At 39.5% G+C, this 20965-nt stretch overlaps 5 protein-coding genes across 8 annotated transcripts in view; 3 read left to right on the forward strand and 2 right to left on the reverse strand.

Moving 5' to 3' along the window:
- Positions 1 to 20965, forward strand: part of LOC131316627 (transcription factor PCL1-like) — a 96202-nt gene that overhangs the window by 44007 nt on the left and 31230 nt on the right. The gene's annotated exons all lie outside the window — the stretch shown is intronic.
- Positions 1 to 20965, forward strand: part of LOC131316610 (L-type lectin-domain containing receptor kinase SIT2-like) — a 69018-nt gene that overhangs the window by 30075 nt on the left and 17978 nt on the right. The window contains exons 1-2 of one of the 4 annotated variants that reach the window (XR_009197199.1): positions 450 to 1875; positions 1918 to 2112. Coding sequence is in view for 1 of the 4 variants with exons in the window: in XM_058346054.1 (XP_058202037.1) it covers positions 371 to 1690 (1320 nt within the window). In the remaining 3 variants the exon portion in view is untranslated. Of the gene's footprint in view, positions 1 to 370; positions 2161 to 20965 lie in introns of those variants that run through there. The other 3 variants (XR_009197198.1, XR_009197201.1, XM_058346054.1) reach the window with 3 other exon arrangements.
- Positions 410 to 20965, forward strand: part of LOC131316566 (L-type lectin-domain containing receptor kinase SIT2-like) — a 49776-nt gene continuing 29220 nt past the window's right edge. The window contains exon 1 of the mRNA XM_058345987.1: positions 410 to 533. The gene's annotated coding sequence lies outside the window, so the exon portion shown is untranslated. The remainder of the gene's footprint in view (positions 534 to 20965) is intronic.
- LOC131331786 (uncharacterized) lies at positions 8306 to 10582 on the reverse strand. The gene is made up of 5 exons (XM_058365712.1): positions 10484 to 10582; positions 10115 to 10402; positions 9923 to 10022; positions 9552 to 9838; positions 8306 to 8492 (listed from the first exon to the last, which is right to left on the reverse strand). The coding sequence occupies exons 1-5, from the start codon at positions 10564 to 10566 to the stop codon at positions 8306 to 8308; spliced, it is 945 nt and encodes a 314-aa protein (XP_058221695.1). The 5' UTR covers positions 10567 to 10582.
- Positions 12416 to 13690, reverse strand: LOC131331792 (uncharacterized). Its single transcript, XM_058365723.1, has one exon. The coding sequence runs from the start codon at positions 13688 to 13690 to the stop codon at positions 12416 to 12418; it is 1275 nt and encodes a 424-aa protein (XP_058221706.1).

The raw sequence follows: 20965 nt of genomic DNA on the forward strand, positions 1-20965 counted from the left end.
AATGTGTTCGAGTAATTCTGTTAATGGAAAGAGAATCATTTTTTTGGTTTTCAAACTTTCCTAATACACTGAGGCCTTGATTTCTTCCCACGTTGCTAGACCTTGACCTCTTGTAATGCTTACCAAAAAAGTTGTATGGTGACAAATAGGAAATGTACAATAGCAAATTAATTTCCTTGTTTGCTCTTGATCTCGGACCCACCAGTTAAAATAACTCAGCCGGCACCATGAGGTTGTTTGAATCCAACGGCCAAAATATAAGTTGTATATCATTTTTTCCTCTGCAAGTTAATAAATCAATATAAGTTTCCAAAAGGAGAATAATAATAACCAATTAAGCATAATTAAGAACTAACATGATATGATATAGGGCTTCTATGTGTCGATATTTTATGCTCATCAAACGGCATTGACTACAGGGACCTTCTATATTCTTGGTTGGAGCTTCAATAAAAGCGGGAAAGCACAAGGCCTCGAAATTTCACAGCTTCCTTCACTTCCTCATCGAAGAAAACCCGGTCTAGGAATTACAGGTCTAGGAGTTATAGTGTCAGTGACAATAGTAGCCATTGGGTTGGCTATCACAATGGGAGGGACATTTTATATGTTGAGGAGGAAAAAGTACGAAGAAATACGTGAAGATTGGGAAAGGGAATATGGCCCTCATAGGTTTTCCTATAAGGATCTCTTTAAAGCTACCAGAGGTTTCATAGCTGAAGAACATCTTGGAGCAGGAGGCTTTGGAAAGGTTTATAGAGGAGTACTTCAATCTTCGAAGGAACAAGTGGCAGTCAAGAAAGTCTCCCATGATTCAAAACAAGGGATGAGGGAGTTTGTGGTCGAAATCGCTAGCATGGGAAGGCTTAGACACAGGAACTTGGTGCATCTCCTTGGCTATAGCCGGCGGAAGGGAGAGCTACTCTTGGTCTACGATTATATGCCAAACGGAAGCCTTGACAAGTTCCTATTTAGCAATGAAAAGCCAATCCTCGACTGGGCACAACGTTATCGTATCATCAGAGGGGTAGCATCCGCCCTTCTGTATCTGCACGAAGAATGGGACCAAGTTGTTCTTCACAGAGACGTGAAGGCTAGTAATGTTCTATTGGATGCTGATCTAAATGGAAGGCTAGGGGATTTTGGTCTTGCTAGATTATACGATCATGGAGCAAACCTCGAAACTTCCCGTGTGATGGGGACAATTGGGTACCTTGCACCAGAGCTTTCTAGAACCGGAAAGGCAACCACAAGCACTGATGTGTTTTCTTTCGGTGTATTCCTACTCGAAGTAGCTTGCGGAAGGAGACCCGCACAGCCACAACAGTCCCCTGACGAGGTTGTTTTGGTTGGTTGGGTATTCAAGAAATTCAAAGAGGGAGCAATTCTCGAGACAAGTGATCCTAGATTGGGAGGAGATTATTTGCAGGAGGAAATGGAGTTGGTTTTGGAACTAGGCCTGCTTTGCTCAAAGTCCAATGCAGTGACAAGACCCAACATGCGGCAAGTGATTCAATACCTTGAGGGAGATGTCCTGTTGCCAGAGATAATTCATGACAGCACAAGTATTGGTACAATAGGTCTTGGTAATGAAGCATTATCTGAATTTGTCATGTCATTTCCATCATCCAATGTGAAGTCTTCTGCTCCCTCCATATCTAGCACAGAGTCGATACTCACTACCGGTCGGTAAATGTGAAAGTTTCCAATGCCTTGGATAATGTTAGGTCATGGTTTTTATTTTTTTATTTTTTTGTGGAGGAAAGGCAAGAAATGTTTGTTTGTTAGTGGGAGTTAGAAGAGTTGAACCCAAGACTAGATGAATTTGGAACAAGCATGCAACCCCTTGGTCTAGCTTGCAAGTTCGTTAGTTTGAATGTGTTAAGACTTAAAAACAAGGATAGCTGCTATTGGGTGAAGGAGACATAAGTAGTTCAAGTTTCGGTTAGGAAGATAATGGAATATTACTGATATTTGTATATACAGACGCATATGAATGTTAAATTCTGCAGCTTCTATAGCTTTCTTTGATTTTCAGGTATTTTGCTATATCATATTTTCATTTACTTGTGTGCATGTCTTGACTTTGTTGCTCAAGTATGCTCATGTACTCTAGTCGAGATTTATTAAGATCCTGAAGGATCACGTTCATATACTGCAATTTACATGGTATCAGAGCCCATTGTTTTGTTTGCTGTCTTCCTCGCATGATTGTCTCTTGTACTAGTGCAAGGCAATCTCATTTAGTTTATTGGTTCTGAATCACTTCTGTGTGTCACTTTGGTTTTCCTTGATAAGCCCTTTTTGACGTGTCTAGACCCGGTAATCACTATAACTCTTGCATCCTTGCTCTATTATCTGTTTTCATTAGTCTTTTCCGACGAATATGGTCGCATCTGATATTGTTTAAAACATCTCCGTCAAATTCGCTGGTCTCAATTACAGTCATTGGTAAGAAAACTGTCACGCCCTCGATTTTCAACTAAAATAATAATATGTTTTCTACAAACAAAAGTCTTTTTCTCAACTATATCTTCCTTTAAATGTCGTGTAAATCCAAACAGCCAATCAAGTCGCTTCTTCTTATCTCTATTTTTTTTTTTTTTTTACATAAAGTCTCCCAAACATTTACAATTAAATGGGTTTCACAATAATCAAAGAGATGAGTTTATACATAGCTTTACATATGTTCAAACCAAAAGATACTACATTCAATCGCAGGTGAAGTACACAACATGAATTAGACTAGATGATAAACAACTCCTTAATAATTCCAATGAAGCCCCCAAGAGACGTCTCAATGTGCACTCCATGCAATCCAAGCTAAGTGCCATGGCGAGTACCTGAAAGGATAGGGTGAGCTACACTAGCTCGTAGAGATATCCATACCTAAATTACATGCAGAAGTGAAGACAGATCACAACGGAAAACATTTTCCAAAAACATACGTGTTTTGTCAAAAGTGAAGCTCAAAATGTCATACTCACGCTGGAAAACATTTAACTCCATTTCTCAAACACCAACACTCTCAACCACACACACACATATTCTTAAAAATCTCAGCTTACCGCTACGGCATTACCCAACCCAATCCCTGCTCTTTCATTTCCATTTCAAAGACCTAAAGATTAGTCTGAGTTCTTTAACAAAATGTTTTACTTTCTTTTCTCATACAACTAACCAACCTCTCACCAAAAATATTCACACTAGGCATGTAGAGCTAGAACATAAGGTAAGCAATGACAAGTCGAACAATATCGCACCTCAACAACAAGGAAACTCTCCCGTCAATCCCATATCAAACTTCAAATCTCAACATCTAGCAAAACTCCTCCACATTAAGATTTCCCTTATAAATCTGACAAGCAAATACCATATATGAAACTCTCACACTGCATCACACCACGAGGTACCAATTATACATTCACACAGAACAAGATGCCTATCACACATCAGGAGAACAAGCCACAATGATTTGGAGGGAGGTCTAAAGGGAAAAATAAAAGAAAACATGTATTGACACATTAGACGTTCCAAGTTACCAACTCAAACTGACATTTTCGATCTTAGTATGATACTAAATAATAACAAGATTCTCTGTTTTCACCATGTCACACGTTTCGATTTCATTCCGGCATCACACCTTTCGGTAGATCCGTGGCTTTCTTGTGCACTTCCGGGCATTAGAGACCCCGTGCGTCCCATATTCATTCCGGCATCACACCTTTCGGTAGATCCGTGGCTTTTATTGTGCACTTCCGGGCATTAGGGACCCCGTGCGTCCCATATTCATTCCGGCATCACACCTTTCGGTAGATCCGTGGCTTTCATTTAGGTATCTCACCTTATGGTGGATCCCTGACTTTCATTCCGGCATCTCACCTTATGGTGGATCCGTGGCTTCCTTATTACCATTTAATTATCCACCATGCCACTCATATAGTGTCACATATTCTCGTTGAGCGAGCAATTTCATTATTCAACATTTCTCTACTTCCAACACATAACAAAAGACGCAAACTAAACCAACCCATGGATACAACACATAAAGAGGGAAAACTGTTCATTTTTCTGTAAGTATCAATTAACATCAAAGTCAAGTCATTTTCTCGCATATCAATACGCCAATCCCTTATACACCACAAGTTCTCACGTATTCTTGTTTCAGTATACTTATCCACATAGCAACTGTTACACTTCTCATTTTCTATTTCATTTACAAACTAATCATTAGTCAATACGTAACCCGACGTGTTAATCAATGCTATAAGACCTCATTCTCATGGAAGCAAGTCAAACAATCAAAGCCTAAGCGGACCATTCATTTCACTATTCATATTCCATTTTATTCCCAAACCTTTCCTTGAATCCATATATCCTACCACATCATCATATCTCAACTGAAAACATCAACTTTTATCCTTTCTAGTTCTCTTTAACCAACAATTAGTCACCAAGATCAACTCATCGTATCCCCCTCATATCAAATTGGCGAAATTAATCATTTACATTTGACCATATCCAATTAAACAACATGAATTCAAGGACGACCCTTAAACCATTGAAAAGTAGACTTCTCCTTTGAATCCATAGATCATACATCAAAAACAGAGTTCGGGTAACTTAACTACGGCCTTCCAATTATAGCTCCAACATAACAGTAAAAACTGGTACAAAGGCAGAATTTAGGTCAATTTTGGATGCGAATCTGTTATCGCTCGGACATACCCACGATGCATGGGATGTATCGTTGGAAAGCTCTCTGTGTCTAGTTTCTACCAAAACAAACGGTGTGTCGTTTCGAGTCCCGAGCTAGGAGTTATGGCCATTTTACCTAAGTCCGCCAGTGCTGTCAGATTCTACGCGGGAATAAGTAAAATTGATTGAAAAATTATAACTCTTTCATCTTAAACCCAAAAATAGTGAAACCAAAGCCAAAAGTTGCACCACGACAAGCCCTACACTCAGTAAAAATCCCAGGTTCAGAAACGAGATGAGATTAACCCAACAATCAAAAGAAAAATAGTTTCGCAACCATTTTCGCACCTATCAACCAACCCAGCTTTAGAAATTCACCAAAAATTGTATACTCAACCAAATTAATTGATTCCAACGCCAGTCTCTTCTTAACTTAAATATGCACCTCCTGTAAAAGACCCAAAGCCACCCAAAATGTTCATCATGCCCAGAAAATTAAAAGAAGACAGCCACGCACAGATTCGCGTATCCAGGAAACAGCCGGTATTCAAAAATTCATAACTAATTGTGTGATTATCGTTTTTTCATGATCTTGGTACCGAAATCTTCGTATTGAAACGTAATTTAACTGTTATGAAGACACCAAAAATTGATTCCTAGCAGAAGGGCCCCCAAAAGACAGATTTCCAAAACCCACGAAATTTTCAGCATATACCAGATTTGTTCAAGACTCAAAATAAATGATCAAACTTGATTCTCGTACATTAAACCAACACTTGAACATGTGAAGAAGGCAAGAGATCCCTACCTCGAGGGTTAGAAGCAAGCCCGAACATGGAGGAAACTTCGAAGTGCTCCGATCGTGAATTTTCTTCGATGGATAGGAAGCTCTCGTCGCGTAGAACAACTTTAGTACTTGGGACTTTTCAAAAGTCTCACTCGTGGTCGATGAAATCGAAGAGAGAAGGTGAGAGAGGTGAGAGCCGAGAGAGACGCCGGGAAGAAGAAAAGAAAGAAAAAGGAAAGAGAGAAAAAAAAATAGGGCGCCGCTATTCGCAGCCCTCTATTTTCTCCCATAGCCCGTTAAAAATTTTCAATTATACTCGACAATTAGTTACCGAAATTGAGATATATTTTCAGCATCCAATTACCGAAATATAATATTTTTTTCAACAGATATTTACCGAAAATGTATGTTCGGCAGTTGTTTACCGAAAGTTGAACATATTTTCGACATGTAATTACCGAAATATAATCTTGTTTTCAACAGTAATTTACCGAAATGTTATTTATGATTTTCAACAACCATTTACCGAAATGTAGTGGGCTATGAGAGAAAATAAAGGGCTGCGAATAGCGGTGCGCAAAAAATAATCTCTTGCTCCCTTTTTTTTTTTGACTTATATAGCACAAATAACACTTTCACCCTTTCACTCCTATTGTATCACGTCAACTCCCACAACTTACAAGTCATCTCACATTGACCCAACTCATATCCACATTGTTATACACACTTTGATAATCGAAATACATATTAAAAATTTAAAATTTGAGAAAATAATCATGGGTCTCTACAAAAACGAATCCCATAAAATCGAATGATCAAAGGGATGATGCCTTTGAAAAGTGGATGAATGGGATATGGATAACAGTAAAATCATAACCTGGATTGCAAACTCTGTTTGGGTCTCTATTGAAATGCAACTAGGTAAAATTGAGACTGCAAAACAAGTTCCGGATTTAGCGTTATGTTCAAACTTACTTTGCAAGAAAATACAGGCTTGACCGGGCACCACGTTGTACCCATCCGGCACTGAAAATTTTTCCTACTTGAGAGGGAGACCTATCTTGATCCATTTAAAGATTAAAAAGTGCATCGATGAGGGATAAATAGTATTAAACGTAATAAATTTTTTTTTGTACGACCATATAGCACGTGTACTGGTCTTCTTGTGGAATAATATTACAGTGAGGTGAAAGAGACAAACGGTTCATCCCGATTGAACCAGATGAGAGGATTGTCGTATGTGTTGCGGTCTTAGCTTGAAAATTCATCCAAGTGGAGTGTGAAAACTTTATATCCATCTCAAAACTAATTGGCAATGAATGGAGAGGTCCCAGATGTTATTAAGTGATCACCCATTCCACTCCCAAGCAATATGGGATTCTATTTCCTTAACATCCCCCCTCACGTGCAGCATTTGAGATCTGTCACGTGTGGCCACTTCTGGGTCCTATCATCGTGCAGCCTTTTTGCTGGTCTGTCATCGTGGGGTGTGGATTGTTAATTTTTAAAATGTGGGATGGAACGGGCCCTGCTCTGATACCATGTGGAAACTTTATATCTATCTCAAAACCAATTGGCAATGAGTGAAGAGGTCCCAAATGTTATTAAGCGATCACCCATTCAACTCCTAAACAATGTGGAATTCTATTTCCTTAACATGGAGAACCTGTATACCTACACTATATGCTAAACATGTGTAAGGAACATGGTACATATGCACGAAATTAATAGAAAATCTCACAAAAATCCATCTCGGCCCCGAATATTTTCTCTCCCTCTATTTGTTTTCCACTTAATAACCAAAAAAAACCCTTTCAAACTTAATTCACCTCAGATTCAAACTTTCTCTTTAATACAATTTTCACGCAAAAGGTTAAATAATACATAGAGGAGGGCAAAAAATACTCCCTCTATTATGTTCTAAGAGTACCCTAAAAAAAGACGTCAAGTTTCTCTGCACCAAATCAAAGAAGATATTTCATTTGGTCCAAATATTTTACTTTTCGGGTTTAATCCAAAAATAAGCTGAATTTTTTTTTTTTGCCATTTGTTAATCATAATTTACTCTATCCTAGGGGATTTGGGGAGGAGGATGTGTGCTTATGGGAATTGAACCCTGCCCAAGTGTATATGAGTATAAGGGAGGCACCAACTGCATTCCACTTGCAAAAATAAGCTGAATTTGATTGGCGAAATTTGGTAAATTTTTGGTGCGTGACCTTTGGAAAAGTCTTCAAGACCTAATAAGCTATATCTCAACATTTTTCAGTACCACGACAATTGTCGTGGAATTGGAAACGTCTCAAATGTGATACAACAAAAAGTTGCATTTTTTTTTTTTTGGCACTTCGCAGGTTCTACAAAAGTTTGCTAAAAACAAATGAAGCAAAAGGAGAGCTCATTGGAATTCACTATATTGACCGTGGTGCACTGTGGACGAGATGCCCGGATCGAAGAATCAAATTTTACAAGTTTCATTCGTCGACCATATAAATTGCATACATGGAAGGCAAGAAAGGCGGAGCACCAAGAGTTAGTTTGGTAGTAGGTGGGTAGAGTCAAGCCACAAGAATGTACTTTCTTGTGAATTTTTTAGTTCCGGAGTGAATAGCCTGCCTTTGACTAGATCGGATAAGGATATAGTTGACGGACGCTCGGACCGTCAAAAACAAAGAAAGGCAAGAAAGGGGGCTCTCCTGGGGACAAAAAGCAAAGAAAAAATAATAAAATTCTTCCATAAGTCTGAAAAGGGCAGTCCAAGCCGAAACCCGGGAAGGATGGGATAGTCCCGAGAAGCCACTCACCGGAGGCAACGGAAGACACTCACGCGACCAAGTCACACACTTGATTGTCGGAGGATTCACTCACTCTCAAGCAAGAAAACACTTGCACAATATTTTTCATAAACTCAAACTCTCTACTTTTCATTTCATTAGAACTCATATAAATAGGCATTACAAAATATGACTCATCAAGACTAGACAATTTCCAACATAGACCTTTCAAATACCTAAACAACTATTAACCAAAGACACAACTTACTAGATAGACAAAACACATATTTTTAGACCAGAAATTAAAAGACATTGACTAGAAACTAAAATACACTTTGAACTAATTAAGATAACCCTTCGTTTTTCCGATTATCATTATTTTGCTCCTGCGTCATAAACAACGTAATTTTTGGGAAGAAATCAATACAATTTGTTCTTTTCAGTAAAGAAAAATGATTTTTTGAACAGATAGGCTTTATTGGGTTGAAGAAAACTTTATTGCATGTGTCCGTTGAATTTTTTGGTATAACCATGAGGAGAATGACATGGTGACTGTAACATTGGAATCACAGGGAAGTTATTATCATTGATCGGTCAAAAACTTAGGTTTCTTTAGCTGACCGGCTGCCCTCTGTGCAACGGTGTTGATTCCCCACATCCCTGTTTCTCCCTTGGAAGGAGACCCTTATGTTTAATAACAAAGACGAATCTATCTCCAACCAAGAACTAACCATCCATTGCTGCAAGCAAAAAGCTCCTCCCGAAATTGGTAAATGACTTCCACACTAGTATCAGTTTTTTTTTTTTTTTCTGATACTTTTATATTTTTGGCATTTGTTAATCTTAATTTACTCTATCCTAGGGGATTTGGAGAGGACACTACAAGGAATAATACATTTGCCGGCGCTTGAATAACGCCATTAAAGATCCGTTAAACGCCGCCAAATATTCACCGGCGTTTTATACCAAACGTCGGGGACGTGGCCGTCGGCTTATATTTCCGGCGCTTAAGAACGCCGGGGTAGAAGTTCTGCCGGCGTTTTTAAAAATGCCGTCTAAAAGGTTCAGCCGTTAACATTCGGCGTCCGTCCGTCCGTTACAGTGACATCATTATGACGTAGTACGCCAACGTTTTTTTGCCAAAAACGCCGGAATCAAGTTTTAAAAAAGCCCACAAAATCTGGGCCCAAAATCCATTATTTAGCCCAGCAAATTAGAACTCCCTTATTTAGCCAAAATCATCATGCTTGAGTCCCTTGTTATTATCAATCCAATTGCACTTGAATAACACATACCTACGATCATATGAATAGTACAATTCAACAATATCCGTCACGTATCCGTAGTACGTCACCTCACCCTCCACAGAATTCATGTCCTTAGCACTTGCATAGCTACATGTATTTGCTTTCACCATAATCCCACTATTTTGAGTTTTTCTTCTAAGCTCGCGACTCTTTGTATGATACTTGACGCCATTAATCAGGTACCCGCTATATCTATTGGCCTTATCACTAGGTCCCATAGCCAAAGTTTTAATCTCGTCAGATAACTCTATACCAGCAATGACCAATTGTTCAACCTGTTTGTTAAAAGAGTAACAAATTTTAACGTTAGCTAAATCATTTTGGAAATTCCAAAGAATCCTATAATACGTGTAACATACATGAGATTTGAACCATTTGGGAAATTCCTCGTTATGGTAGCGATCAACATCATAATCTTTGAGACGACGATGTGTCCTTCTAATTAATTTACGATGTTCCCTAGACAATCAACGTAAGTTTAAAGTGCATTAGCATTACAATTGGATCGGAAAAAGAAAGAGACAATTAAATTGGGGTATAGAGGCACTTACTCCCGATAAGGGACAATTGCAATTGAGTTGGACAACACATATCGATGAGCTTGTACTCGTGTTGTGGTATTCAGCACAAATCCTTTTCCTTTTCCTAAACCACGACCCATTAAGACCTCCGGGTTATCACTCACATCATAATTCCTTAATGGTCGATGCAACTTTGACTCAACACCATGCAAGTACCTCGCGCAAAATGTCATACATTCTTCGACCAAGTATCCTTGAGCAATAGAACCTTCTGGATTGCTTTTACTACGCCCATAGGACTTAAGTGTCCTAAGATACCTACAAGTAAATAGACAAACTCATTCAAGATAAAGCATTGATATGACATGAAAGACAAAAAAAAATAGTTTAGGATAGAACCTCTCTACAAAGTACATCCACCGGTACTGCACTGGGCCCGCAATCTTGGCCTCCTCAACCAAATTAATGGGTAAGTGCTCCATAATGTCAAAAAAGGATGGAGGGTGTAGGGGGCCGAAATATCCGAAGGTTCACCAGGTCAAAAAGGGGCGATGAGGGTTCACACGTTGTTTGACCCATCATCCAAGCTATCACGGTTCGCCTTCAAATAAGTCTGGACGTCGGCTGGGCCGAAAGATAGACAGAACCACGAGTACTTCACCGAACAATTATAAGCAACATCCGAACGTACGACACATAAGTTCGCTCGGGGCTTTATCAAGCGCACGGATACGAACTTCCGTTTGTTCGGCCAGGGTGTGCCTCGGCCGGGATATCATACGCTCGGATAATTCGTATGCTGGACGTGGGTCCCGCCGAACCTAGACGATTGTGGAACCTTCCAGAAATATCTACTGATATTTAGGCTGTCCTTTCTTACATTCGAAGTGACATCTCTGAACGATGTGACCCTCCTGACATCAGCCCATGTGGCTCTGAAAGACTAGGGAAGGGGTGTTCATTAACTGGCCCTGCTAGAAAGGCGCCAACCGAGCAGAACGTGACACGTGGAAAGTGTGGCCAACTTGCTCAGCACTTCACCTCTTTGCCTATAAATAGAGAAGCATGACCACTGAGAAAGATATAAAAAAATCTAGTAAAAAGAACACTTCTCTCTCCTACATATTGTTCTTACTAAACTTCTTCTTCCCATCTACTGACTTGATCATCGGAGTTTCTTCCCGGAGGAACAACCCCCTCCGGTTTTGCAGGTACATCAAGACCGGCCACACCAGAAGGAGCACGAAGAAATCACGCCCCCACAGAGGGAAAATTCTCTCAAGTTGGCAAAGTGTAAGTGCAATTTGGGATTGTAGACTGTCGAGTTCCTCCACTTCTAGTGTTTTTGAGCAAATTCGGCTATAAAAATTGCTCAAATCAATCAGAGGTTTTGCCACATGTTTAGGCAAAAGATTTCTCACCGCCACCGGAAGTAGTTGTTGCATTAGTATATGACTATCATGACTTTTCAACCCGAAGAGGGTGCCTTTTTTGAGATTGACACAACGTGAAATATTGGATGCATAACCATCTGGCACTTTGAGGTTCTTCAACATCGTTAAGAACAAAGTTTTCTCTCTACTATCCATGGCAAAGCATGCATGTGGCAGATAAAACTTATTATTACCAGCAATTATAGGGTGAAGTGCCTTTCGCATTCCAATGTCTACCATGTCACGTCGAGCATTTAAATGGTCCTTTCCCTTTCCATCCATGTCCAATATTGTCCACAATATATTATCACAAACATTCTTCTCATTATGCATTACATCAATATTATGGCGAATCAAGTTAAACTCCCAAGTAACCAATTCAAAGAAAATACTCTTCTTCTTCCAATTATCAGCCACTTTGTCATCCCCTTTTTCAGTTCTTCGCCTCTTAGTAGATTTTTGAGACACATCGTTCTCCACCAATTTGTTATCGAACCTAGATCCCAATTGTTTCAAAACATCAGTCCCTGATAGTTGAGTAGGAAATGAGTCATATTCGATAGTTCCATCAAAAGATGCGGCATCTTTTCGAAATTTGTGTTCCATACTCAACCATCGTCGATGCCCCATGTAACACATCTTTCGACTATTACGCAAGTACCGATGCCGAGTTTGTACATTACAAGGAGGACAAGCTAGAGCACCTTTTGTGCTCCATCCTGACAACATTGCAAGTGCAGGAAAATCATTCATTGTCCATAGGAATAATGCACGCATCCGAAACATTTGGTTACTTTTTGCATCATAGGTGTCCACACCAATTTCCCACAATAGCTTTAGCTCATCTACCACAAGGCGCAAATATGTATCAATTTTATCTCCAGGCCCATTAGGTTCATCAATGAGCAAGGTCAGAAACATATACGGTTGCTTCATGAAACATTTGGTTACTTTTTGCATCATAGGTGTCCACACCAATTTCCCACAATAGCTTTAGCTCATCTACCACAAGGCGCAAATATGTATCAATTTTATCTCCAGGCCCATTAGGTTCATCAATGAGCAAGGTCAGAAACATATACGGTTGCTTCATGCACAACCACGGTGGTAAGTTGTATGGCATTAGAATCACTGGCCAAACACTATAAGATATACCCATTGACTTGAACGGATTGAATCCATCACTTGCTAAACCAAGTCTAACATTGCGAGGCTCACAAGCAAAGTCTGGATATAGATTATCATAGTGTTTCCAAACAGGAGTGTCAGCAGGATGTCTCATTTTTCTGTCATTAGTTCGGCTAGCTGCATGCCATTTCATCAATGAAGCTGTTTCAGATGTCATGAACAATCTTTGAAGGCTTGGAATCAACGGGAAGTATCTAACAATCTTGTGTGGGATCTTTTTTTGGTCCTTCTTAGCTTCAATCTCCTCTTTCTCAAACTGTTTGTATCTAGGATGATGACACACTATGCAATTATCCCTATCAGTGGTATCTTTCCAATATAATGAACAATCTTTTGGACATGCATCTACCTTGTGGTAATCGAGACCCAAGTCCTTAAGGAGAACTCTAGTTGCGTAAAACGACTTGGGTAATGTGTCACCCTCAGGGAATGCCTCCTTCAGTAGCTCAAGCAACATTGTGAAAGACTTGTCAGTCCAACCAGAAAGGGTCTTTATATGAAGAAGCCGAACAATGAATGACAAGGTTGAAAACTTTGAACACCCTGGATACAACTCTCTTTCAGCTTCCTTCAACAAACTAAAGAATTTTTTGGTTTTCTCATCTGGACCGTAGTTACTATTAGAACCTGTCGTGTCATTTGTAGGAGGAACAAATGGGGGAATTCCAAAGGCATCATAAAGCAGGTCATGCATTTCATCACCCTCGTATGAGTCACTCTGCCCTTTATCCTCAGTACGAGCTACAGGAGATGCTACAAATTCGCCATGAAAGATCCAACACGTGTAACTAGGTAGAAACCCATCTATCATTAAATGTTCACCTAGTACCTCCTTTTTCACTAATTTGACGTTCCTGCACTTCTTACACGGACACATGATTTCATTTGAATTAGGATTGATTCCACATGCATACTTTACAAAATCCTTCACTCCTTGAATGTATGCTGGATGCAACCTAGGAAGACTTATCCACCCTTTATCCATTTGTGTTCATCAACTGTTTTTTTTTTCACCAAAAAAAATAAGCATCGCAATATCAAACAACTTGACTTCAAATCACACAAAAATAAACAAACAAATCAAAAATGTGGACTGACTCGTCCAAAAATTGATCACATACATCAAACAAGTCAAACATTTGAATCATGAAAAGCTAAGGTTTAATCCAAACTCTACCAGCGTGCATTGTTCAACCAGGTGTCTCCAAAAACCCTAGTTCTCAACTACCACTGCAACAAAGAAAGTTCAAACAATGAACATAATCAATCGAGAACTCACCAGGAAATGGTCAGAAAAACCCAGGCTTTAATTGATTTGGACCTACTAGAAGGCCTTATTGTTTCTAAGAACTGGCCTAGGCCTGGATAAAACGCTTAGACCTAGTGGGTCAACCCAAGACCTTGGCAAGTCCTGAGCCCGAATTTGTGAAAATGATATTTTGGGTATTAGTTTGTCCCAGGTCTTTGCAAACTCAATTGGCCCTTTTGCATTCAAATTAGCCCAATTCTGCAGGTTACCGATTTATAAGGCCTCCCAAAGCCTGAGACTAACATTCAAGGCCACCTTCTGACTGACAATTTGATTTTCTGAATTTTGGTCAAAAATGGGTGTAAACAGAGTCAAATTTTACAAGTTTCATTCTTCGACCAATTAAAAAGCATCATGTGGTGAGACATGGTGGTCCTTGATCCACCATATAAATTGCATACATGGAAGGCAAGAAAGGCGGAGCACCAAGGGTTAGTTTGGTGGTAGGTGGGTTTGTTCCCCACACAATTGACTAGAGTTTGATTCTTAGAGTCAGGCCGCAAGAATGTAATTTCTTGTGAATTTTCTAGTCTCGGCGTGAATAGCCTGCCTTTGACTAGATCGGTTAAGGAATTAGTTGAAGATGCTCGGACCGTCAAAAACTAAGAAAGGCAAGAAAGGGGGCTCTCCTGGGGACAAAAAGCAAACAAAAAATAATAAAATTCTTCCATAAGTCTCCAAAGGGCAGTCCAAGCAGGAAAAAAAGACTGCTTATCTTCTAGGGAAAATGCAAAAAGACAGAAGGGAGCTGCTCCTCATTTGTCTGAATAATTCCCCAAAGAAGCAAACATTGAACTCTCAAGTCAAAATCAGTATTCCCCATTTCAAACACGGTGAACTAAACCATCCACATAAAATTCTTTTCACTTGCTAAAAAAATCTTAACTCTGTAGTCTCTATTAAGTAAATTTATTAGTTATCATTGAAATCAGCAAATCTTTACTCTTAAATTAATTTAGAAATCAATTTCTGGAGTTGAATTAATTCTTTTCCCTGTGGATCGAAACCCATACTACCACTTTACTATCAAATTCCATTTTGCGCATTTTACAGGTTATATTCATCTTGGTTTTGACACGATGAGAGCCCCTACCGTCAAACTCCGTCATAGTTTGCAAAGTGACAGACCAAACTAAAAATCCAACACGAGCATCATTGCTCACAAAGTGAAACGGAGATGATCCTGGTTTGTTCCTCAAGTAGTCTTCATTTAACTTATGGTTTGTTTGTGAGGTCTTCCATTTATCAAAGTATAACCATGAGGAGAATGACATGGTGACTGTTACATTGGAATCACAGTGAAGTTATTACTTATTATCATTGATCAGTCACAAACTTAGGTTTCTTTAGCTGACCTGCTGCCCTCTATGCAACGGTGTTGATTCCCCAAATCCCTGTTTCACCCTTGGAAGGAGACCCTTGTGTTTAATAACAAAGAAGAATCTATCTCCAACCAAGAACTGACCATCCATTGCTGCAAGCAAAAAGCTCTTCCCAAAATTAGTAAATGACTTCCGCACCAGTATCAGTTTTTTTTTTTTTTTGATACTTTTATATTTTTGCTTGAATCCCCTAGCCATGGCTGTAGATGAAAACCAGTTCGCGTACAATGGCTTCAATGGAGCCAATATCCATGTTGATGGGGTTGCATGTTGGCATTTTCCTAGCCCAGCCTTGAATTTTAGTGGAGAGAATAGCAAAAATGGGGGCAAATAATGGCTGGCTGGCCGAAAAAATAGTAGCAGCAACCGTAGGAAAGAAGGACAGGGGAGGAGAGATGTAAGGCACTGTATCTCACGAAATGGGGGCAGCTTTCTCTCTTACCCTACATTCCTTACATTTCACTTTAAATACTACTAGGATTCTTACATACAAAATGGATACAGGACTTCCCAAACACTTGGGCCCACTAAACAAAAGAAAACAAAGCAGCCCATTACAAAATAACATTTGGCCCAAACACAAACTTAACACTTGACCCAATTACAAAAAAAGATAATAGCAAAGCATTAATTTTAACACTCCCCCGTAATGCTTTGTTGTAACACCCAACATTTCTCTAAAATATTGAAACTTTTCCTTTGAGAGAGCTTTGGTGAAGATGTCTGCCATTTGATCTTCGGTTGCACAATACTTGAGTTGAATCTCTTCATCTTCCACGGCCTCCCGAATGAAGTGATGCTTGATGGCAATGTGTTTGGTGTGGCTATGGTAGACCGGATTCTTTGTCATTGCAATTGCGGATTTGTTGTCACACAAAATTGGAGTAGCCTCTCCTTGCTTTTCACCAACATCCTCCAAAATCCTCCTTAGCCATATTGCTTGAGAAGTTGCCAATGATGCCGACACGTACTCGGCCTCGGCGGTAGATTGTGCCACGGTTTGTTGCTTCTTAGATGCCCATGAGAAGACACCCGAGCCAAGAGAAAAAGCATATCCGGAAGTGCTCTTCATATCATCAACAGATCCGGCCCAATCACTATCACAAAATCCTAGCAATTTTGCATCAACATTCTTCTCATACAAAATGCCATAATCAAGTGTACCTTGTAAGTATCTCAAGACCCTCTAAGCGACTCCAAAATGAGTTTTGCTTGCATTGTGCATGAATCGGTATAACATGCTTGTAGCATACATGATATCCGGCCTTGTGATAGTCAAGTACAACAAGCTTCCAACCAAGCTTCTATAAAGAGATTCATCCACCTTTTTGCTTCCATCTTCTTTTGACAATTTCTCATTCACAATCAAGGGAGTTGCAACCGACTTGCATTCTCTCATCTTGAACTTCTCAAGAAGAGTTTTTGCATACTTTCTTTGACAAATGAAAATATCATTTTTACTTTGATAAATTTCAATGCCCAAGAAATAATGCAAGAGATCCAAATCACTCATTTCATACTTCCTCATCATGTCTCTTTTAAAATCCTCAATCATTTTCACATTGCTACCGGTAAAAACCAAATCATCAACATAGATAGAAACAATAAGAATACCGGTGTTACCTTGCCTCTTGATGTACAAGGTTGGCTCACTTTTGCTTCTTTGAAATCCTCTCTCATTGAAGTAAGAGTCAATCTCACTATACCATGCCCGGGGTGCTTGTGTAACGTCCCCAAATTTTGGGTACGTTAATGAGGCATTTATTACATAATAAAGAGAGTCTGGCTCATTATTACATCATAAATACATCATAAGTAAATGGTACATTTATTCAACAAGGAAGGAAACTAGGGTTCCTAATACTACTCTGCTTGCTCTTCCATCCTAGCAAGCTCCTCTGCTCCAAAAGCTTCCACGGTGAACTGTTCGTCTTAAACATCTACAAGGTCTGACACATTATACCAGCGTCGCCACCGATATAATATGTCAGGGTCACCAAAGGTAACACCATGAGCTACAAAAGCTCAGCAGAACAATCCCATACCCGCTAACCCATAACTTACAAACAACAGGTTATACAATCATCGATTTCCACATGATACATGTATACACAGCTAACAATGACACATCCATACTCGTTAATCAACTATCGTTGATGTCTAAGATTTTCTGAGTTTCTCGTACGCGACTCATCGTAGACCATGTCAACATTTTCACATACCAATCTAACTTTCAAAATCATTTGTTTAACACACCCAACCTCGGTTCCGCCGCACCGGGTTCCCGAGTATCCTCACAATGGTTCCGCCGCACCGGGTTCCCATTGGCACACAATTGCATTGGCTCGGTACCGCGGATAACCAAGCTACACACCCAACCTCGGTTCCGCCGTGCCGGTCTCCCGAGTATCCTCACAATGGTTCTGCCGCGCCGGGTTCCCATTGGCACACAATTGCATTGGCTCATTACCGCAGATAACCAAGCCATACCTCACCATGGTTCCGCTGCTCCGGGTTCCCATGGGAACGTACACAACCTTACAATGGTTCCGCTATTCCGGATTCCCATTGGAACACACATAACCTCACAATGATTCCGCTATTCCGGATTCCCATTGGAACACACATAACCTCACAATGATTCCGCTATTCTGGATTCCCATTGGAACACACACACCCAACTCACATTATGCACCAAAACTGGTCATAATGTAGTTTCAAAAATATTTCCTTCCTCAGAATACATTTCCTTTCATTAACCACACCCTAGGTGCCATGTTTCTACTTTCTCGGTTCTCGTGTCTCATTTTCATACAAAGACTCCGCGGTAGGACAAAAGTAAGCATGAAACATTCTAAGAAGATCATCCAACTCTATAATATATCACAAGTAACACAATCGATTCATGTATGCAAGCTCATACTCCTTGAAATATCAAAATACGAATACTTCGATCCAAATAGTAAAGTTTTAATTTTTCGAAAACCGTTCTTTCTTAGCAATTCAAAACAACAACGTCATACTTGAGTAAGTAGGAAGTAAGTAAGGATTTCCTTACCGTTCTTCTAGGCGGTAGTAACGGCTTACGGACGGTAATCGGCGGTCGGACGGAGTAACTTCCTACGGGAGCTTCCGGTAGCTTCGAAAGAGAAAGGTCTCTCTCGAAACCTAATCTTGACTAAACTATTTAAGCTTTTTTGATCGGAGGGTGGTCGAGTGGCGGCTTTGGATGAGTTTCTTGAAGAACACAAGAAGAACTCAAGAACAAGAAGAACAAAGAAAGAACAAAGGATTTCTAGAGAGAGAAAGTTGAAGAATGGGAAGGTGTGAGTTGAATGGCATGGGAATGGCTCTATTTATAGCCAAAACTTGAGCTCCCTCTCTCTCTCTAAGGCCGCCCCCCCTCTCTCTCCATACCTCAATTTTTGACACTTGTCATGAAATCTTTGAAAGATCAAAGGCCAACCCTAGGCTTGCATGGCTAGGATTTGTACCTTGGATTGGATTATGGAAGATTTTTGGAAGATTTGATGGAGGGAAAAGATAATTGTACATGATTTTGGTTTTAAACAATCATAAAAGTACAATGGAGAGTTAGGTTTGGCTAGAAAGAAGATTCACCCAAGGATTTGAAAGATGTAAGAAGATCATGGTGAATCAAGTCAAGGTACAACCAAATCTCCTTCTTTTCTTCTTCCTCTCTCTCTCTCTCTCTCTCTCTCGGCTTCCCTCTCCCTCTCTCTCTCGGCATTTCTCTCTCTCTCTCTCTCTCTCTCTCTCTCTCTCTCTCTCTCTCAAGTACACTACATATATATACATATACACATATAATAACATAAAAGTACAAAAGTACAAGATTTTCAAATCCAAATACCCTATTAAAGAATTACAATTAGGCACATGTTTTGATTAAACAAATATATCTTGTACTAAACAAATCTAGGGTTTTGATACATGTGTACAAATGCCCTATATTTAAATATAGATGTGGTACCAAGTACCCCAATTAAATAAAAGGCTAGGATTCTTCCCATTAAAATAATAATAAAGTACTTGTATTAGTTTATTCAATAAAGTACTTTAGAAATCTAGGGTTTAGATATACCCCAATATTTTAATGCATAAAAGTACATGGGAATCTAAATCTTGATTATTAAACAAAGCCTAGCTTGTACTTTGTTGGAAGATTAAGGCTATTACCCAATGGGTAATAATTCCCCTTATGGTTAATATCCAATGGGTAATAAAGGACAAGTACTTTAAATAATAAACTAAGCCTTATAAAAAGACTACATGTCCTTTTGCATGTGGCAAATACACATATGCATATATACATGTACTTATCAAGATATAATAATAGAAAAGCTATTGTCCAATGGGCAAAGATTTTCCTAACATCTATTGACCAATGGGTAAAGGCAAAAGGTTCAAAAGGTTCATCTAGTAACTAGGTGAGTTTGGTTGCTCAGTTCCTCCAAGTAGTCGGTTGGAATCTAATTCGATTGGCCCCGAAGGACTAGAATCTAATTACGACGGATTACTGAAAGTAAAAATAAGTAATTCAAATAAAATTCAAATATTGAACGAAATTTTTATTTACCGAAAATCAGGGCCGTTACAGCTTGCTTTAGCCCATATAAAGCCTTCTTCAACTTATACACTTTTTGTTCCTTGCCTTTGACAATGAAGCCTTGAGGTTGATCAACAAACACTTCTTCCTCCAAGACACCATTTAAGAAGGCCGATTTCACATCAAGTTGATACAAGAACCATCTCTTCGATGCCGCTAAGGCAACAAGAGATCTAATTGTGTCACGTCGAGCCACCGGTGCAAATGTCTCTTGAAAATCGATTCCGGGTTGTTGAGAATTCCCTTTTGCAACAAGTCTTGCTTTGTGCTTTTGAATGGAATCATCGGGGTTGAGCTTTGTTTTGAAAATCCACTTCACACCAATAACTTCTTTGTCTTTTGACCTTTCCACCAACTCCCAAGTTTTGTTCTTCTCGATGACATGAATTTCCTCTTCCATAGCTTTCTTCCAAGCTTCCTCCTTGATTGCTTCTTCAAAGGTCTCTGGTCCAACAACACAAAAATTATAACTCGCATACACATCACTAAGGCTTTTCATTCTTCTTGGAGTTGAACTTAGAGATGAGGAACTTGAGCTTGATGGAGAAGTTGGAGGAGTTTGATTTGGAGCTTCAAGATCATCACATTCTTCATCTTCTTGACTCTCCGGTTCTTCATAATTGAAAGAGACTTGGTTTTGCACCACATTCCCCTTCCAATCCCAATATGCCTTCTCATCAAAGAGAACATCTCTAGAAATGATTATATTGTTTGTGGTCAAATTGAAGAGTCTATAGCCCTTTGATTGGGAGCTATAACCCACAAAGACACACTTTTGACTAGTTTCATCAAGCTTGCTCCTTTTTACTTTTGGAACATGAGCATAACAAATGGATCCAAAAACCTTCAAGTGATTCACGGATGGCTTTCTCCCACTCCAAGCTTGAAATGGAGAAATATTTTCAACGGCCTTTGTTGGACATCGATTCATCAAGTAGA

The sequence above is a fragment of the Rhododendron vialii genome, chromosome 1a (genome assembly GCF_030253575.1).
Source record: "Rhododendron vialii isolate Sample 1 chromosome 1a, ASM3025357v1".
In the NCBI taxonomy this organism is placed as follows: domain Eukaryota; kingdom Viridiplantae; phylum Streptophyta; class Magnoliopsida; order Ericales; family Ericaceae; genus Rhododendron; species Rhododendron vialii.

What these genes read in the sequence shown, in the direction of transcription:
- LOC131331786 (XM_058365712.1), bottom strand. Translation starts at nt 10,566, where the DNA reads ATGGAGCACTTACCCATTAATTTGGTTGAGGAGGCCAAGATTGCGGGC. An exon ending in GCAATTGTCCCTTATCGGGA is followed by an intron (nt 10,023 to 10,114) that starts GTAAGTGCCTCT and finishes TTGATTGTCTAG; the next exon opens with GGAACATCGTAAATTAATTA. An exon ending in TACTATTCATATGATCGTAG is followed by an intron (nt 8,493 to 9,551) that starts GTATGTGTTATT and finishes ATAGTTGTTTAG; the next exon opens with GTATTTGAAAGGTCTATGTT.
- LOC131331792 (XM_058365723.1), bottom strand. Translation starts at nt 13,690, where the DNA reads ATGGATAAAGGGTGGATAAGTCTTCCTAGGTTGCATCCAGCATACATT.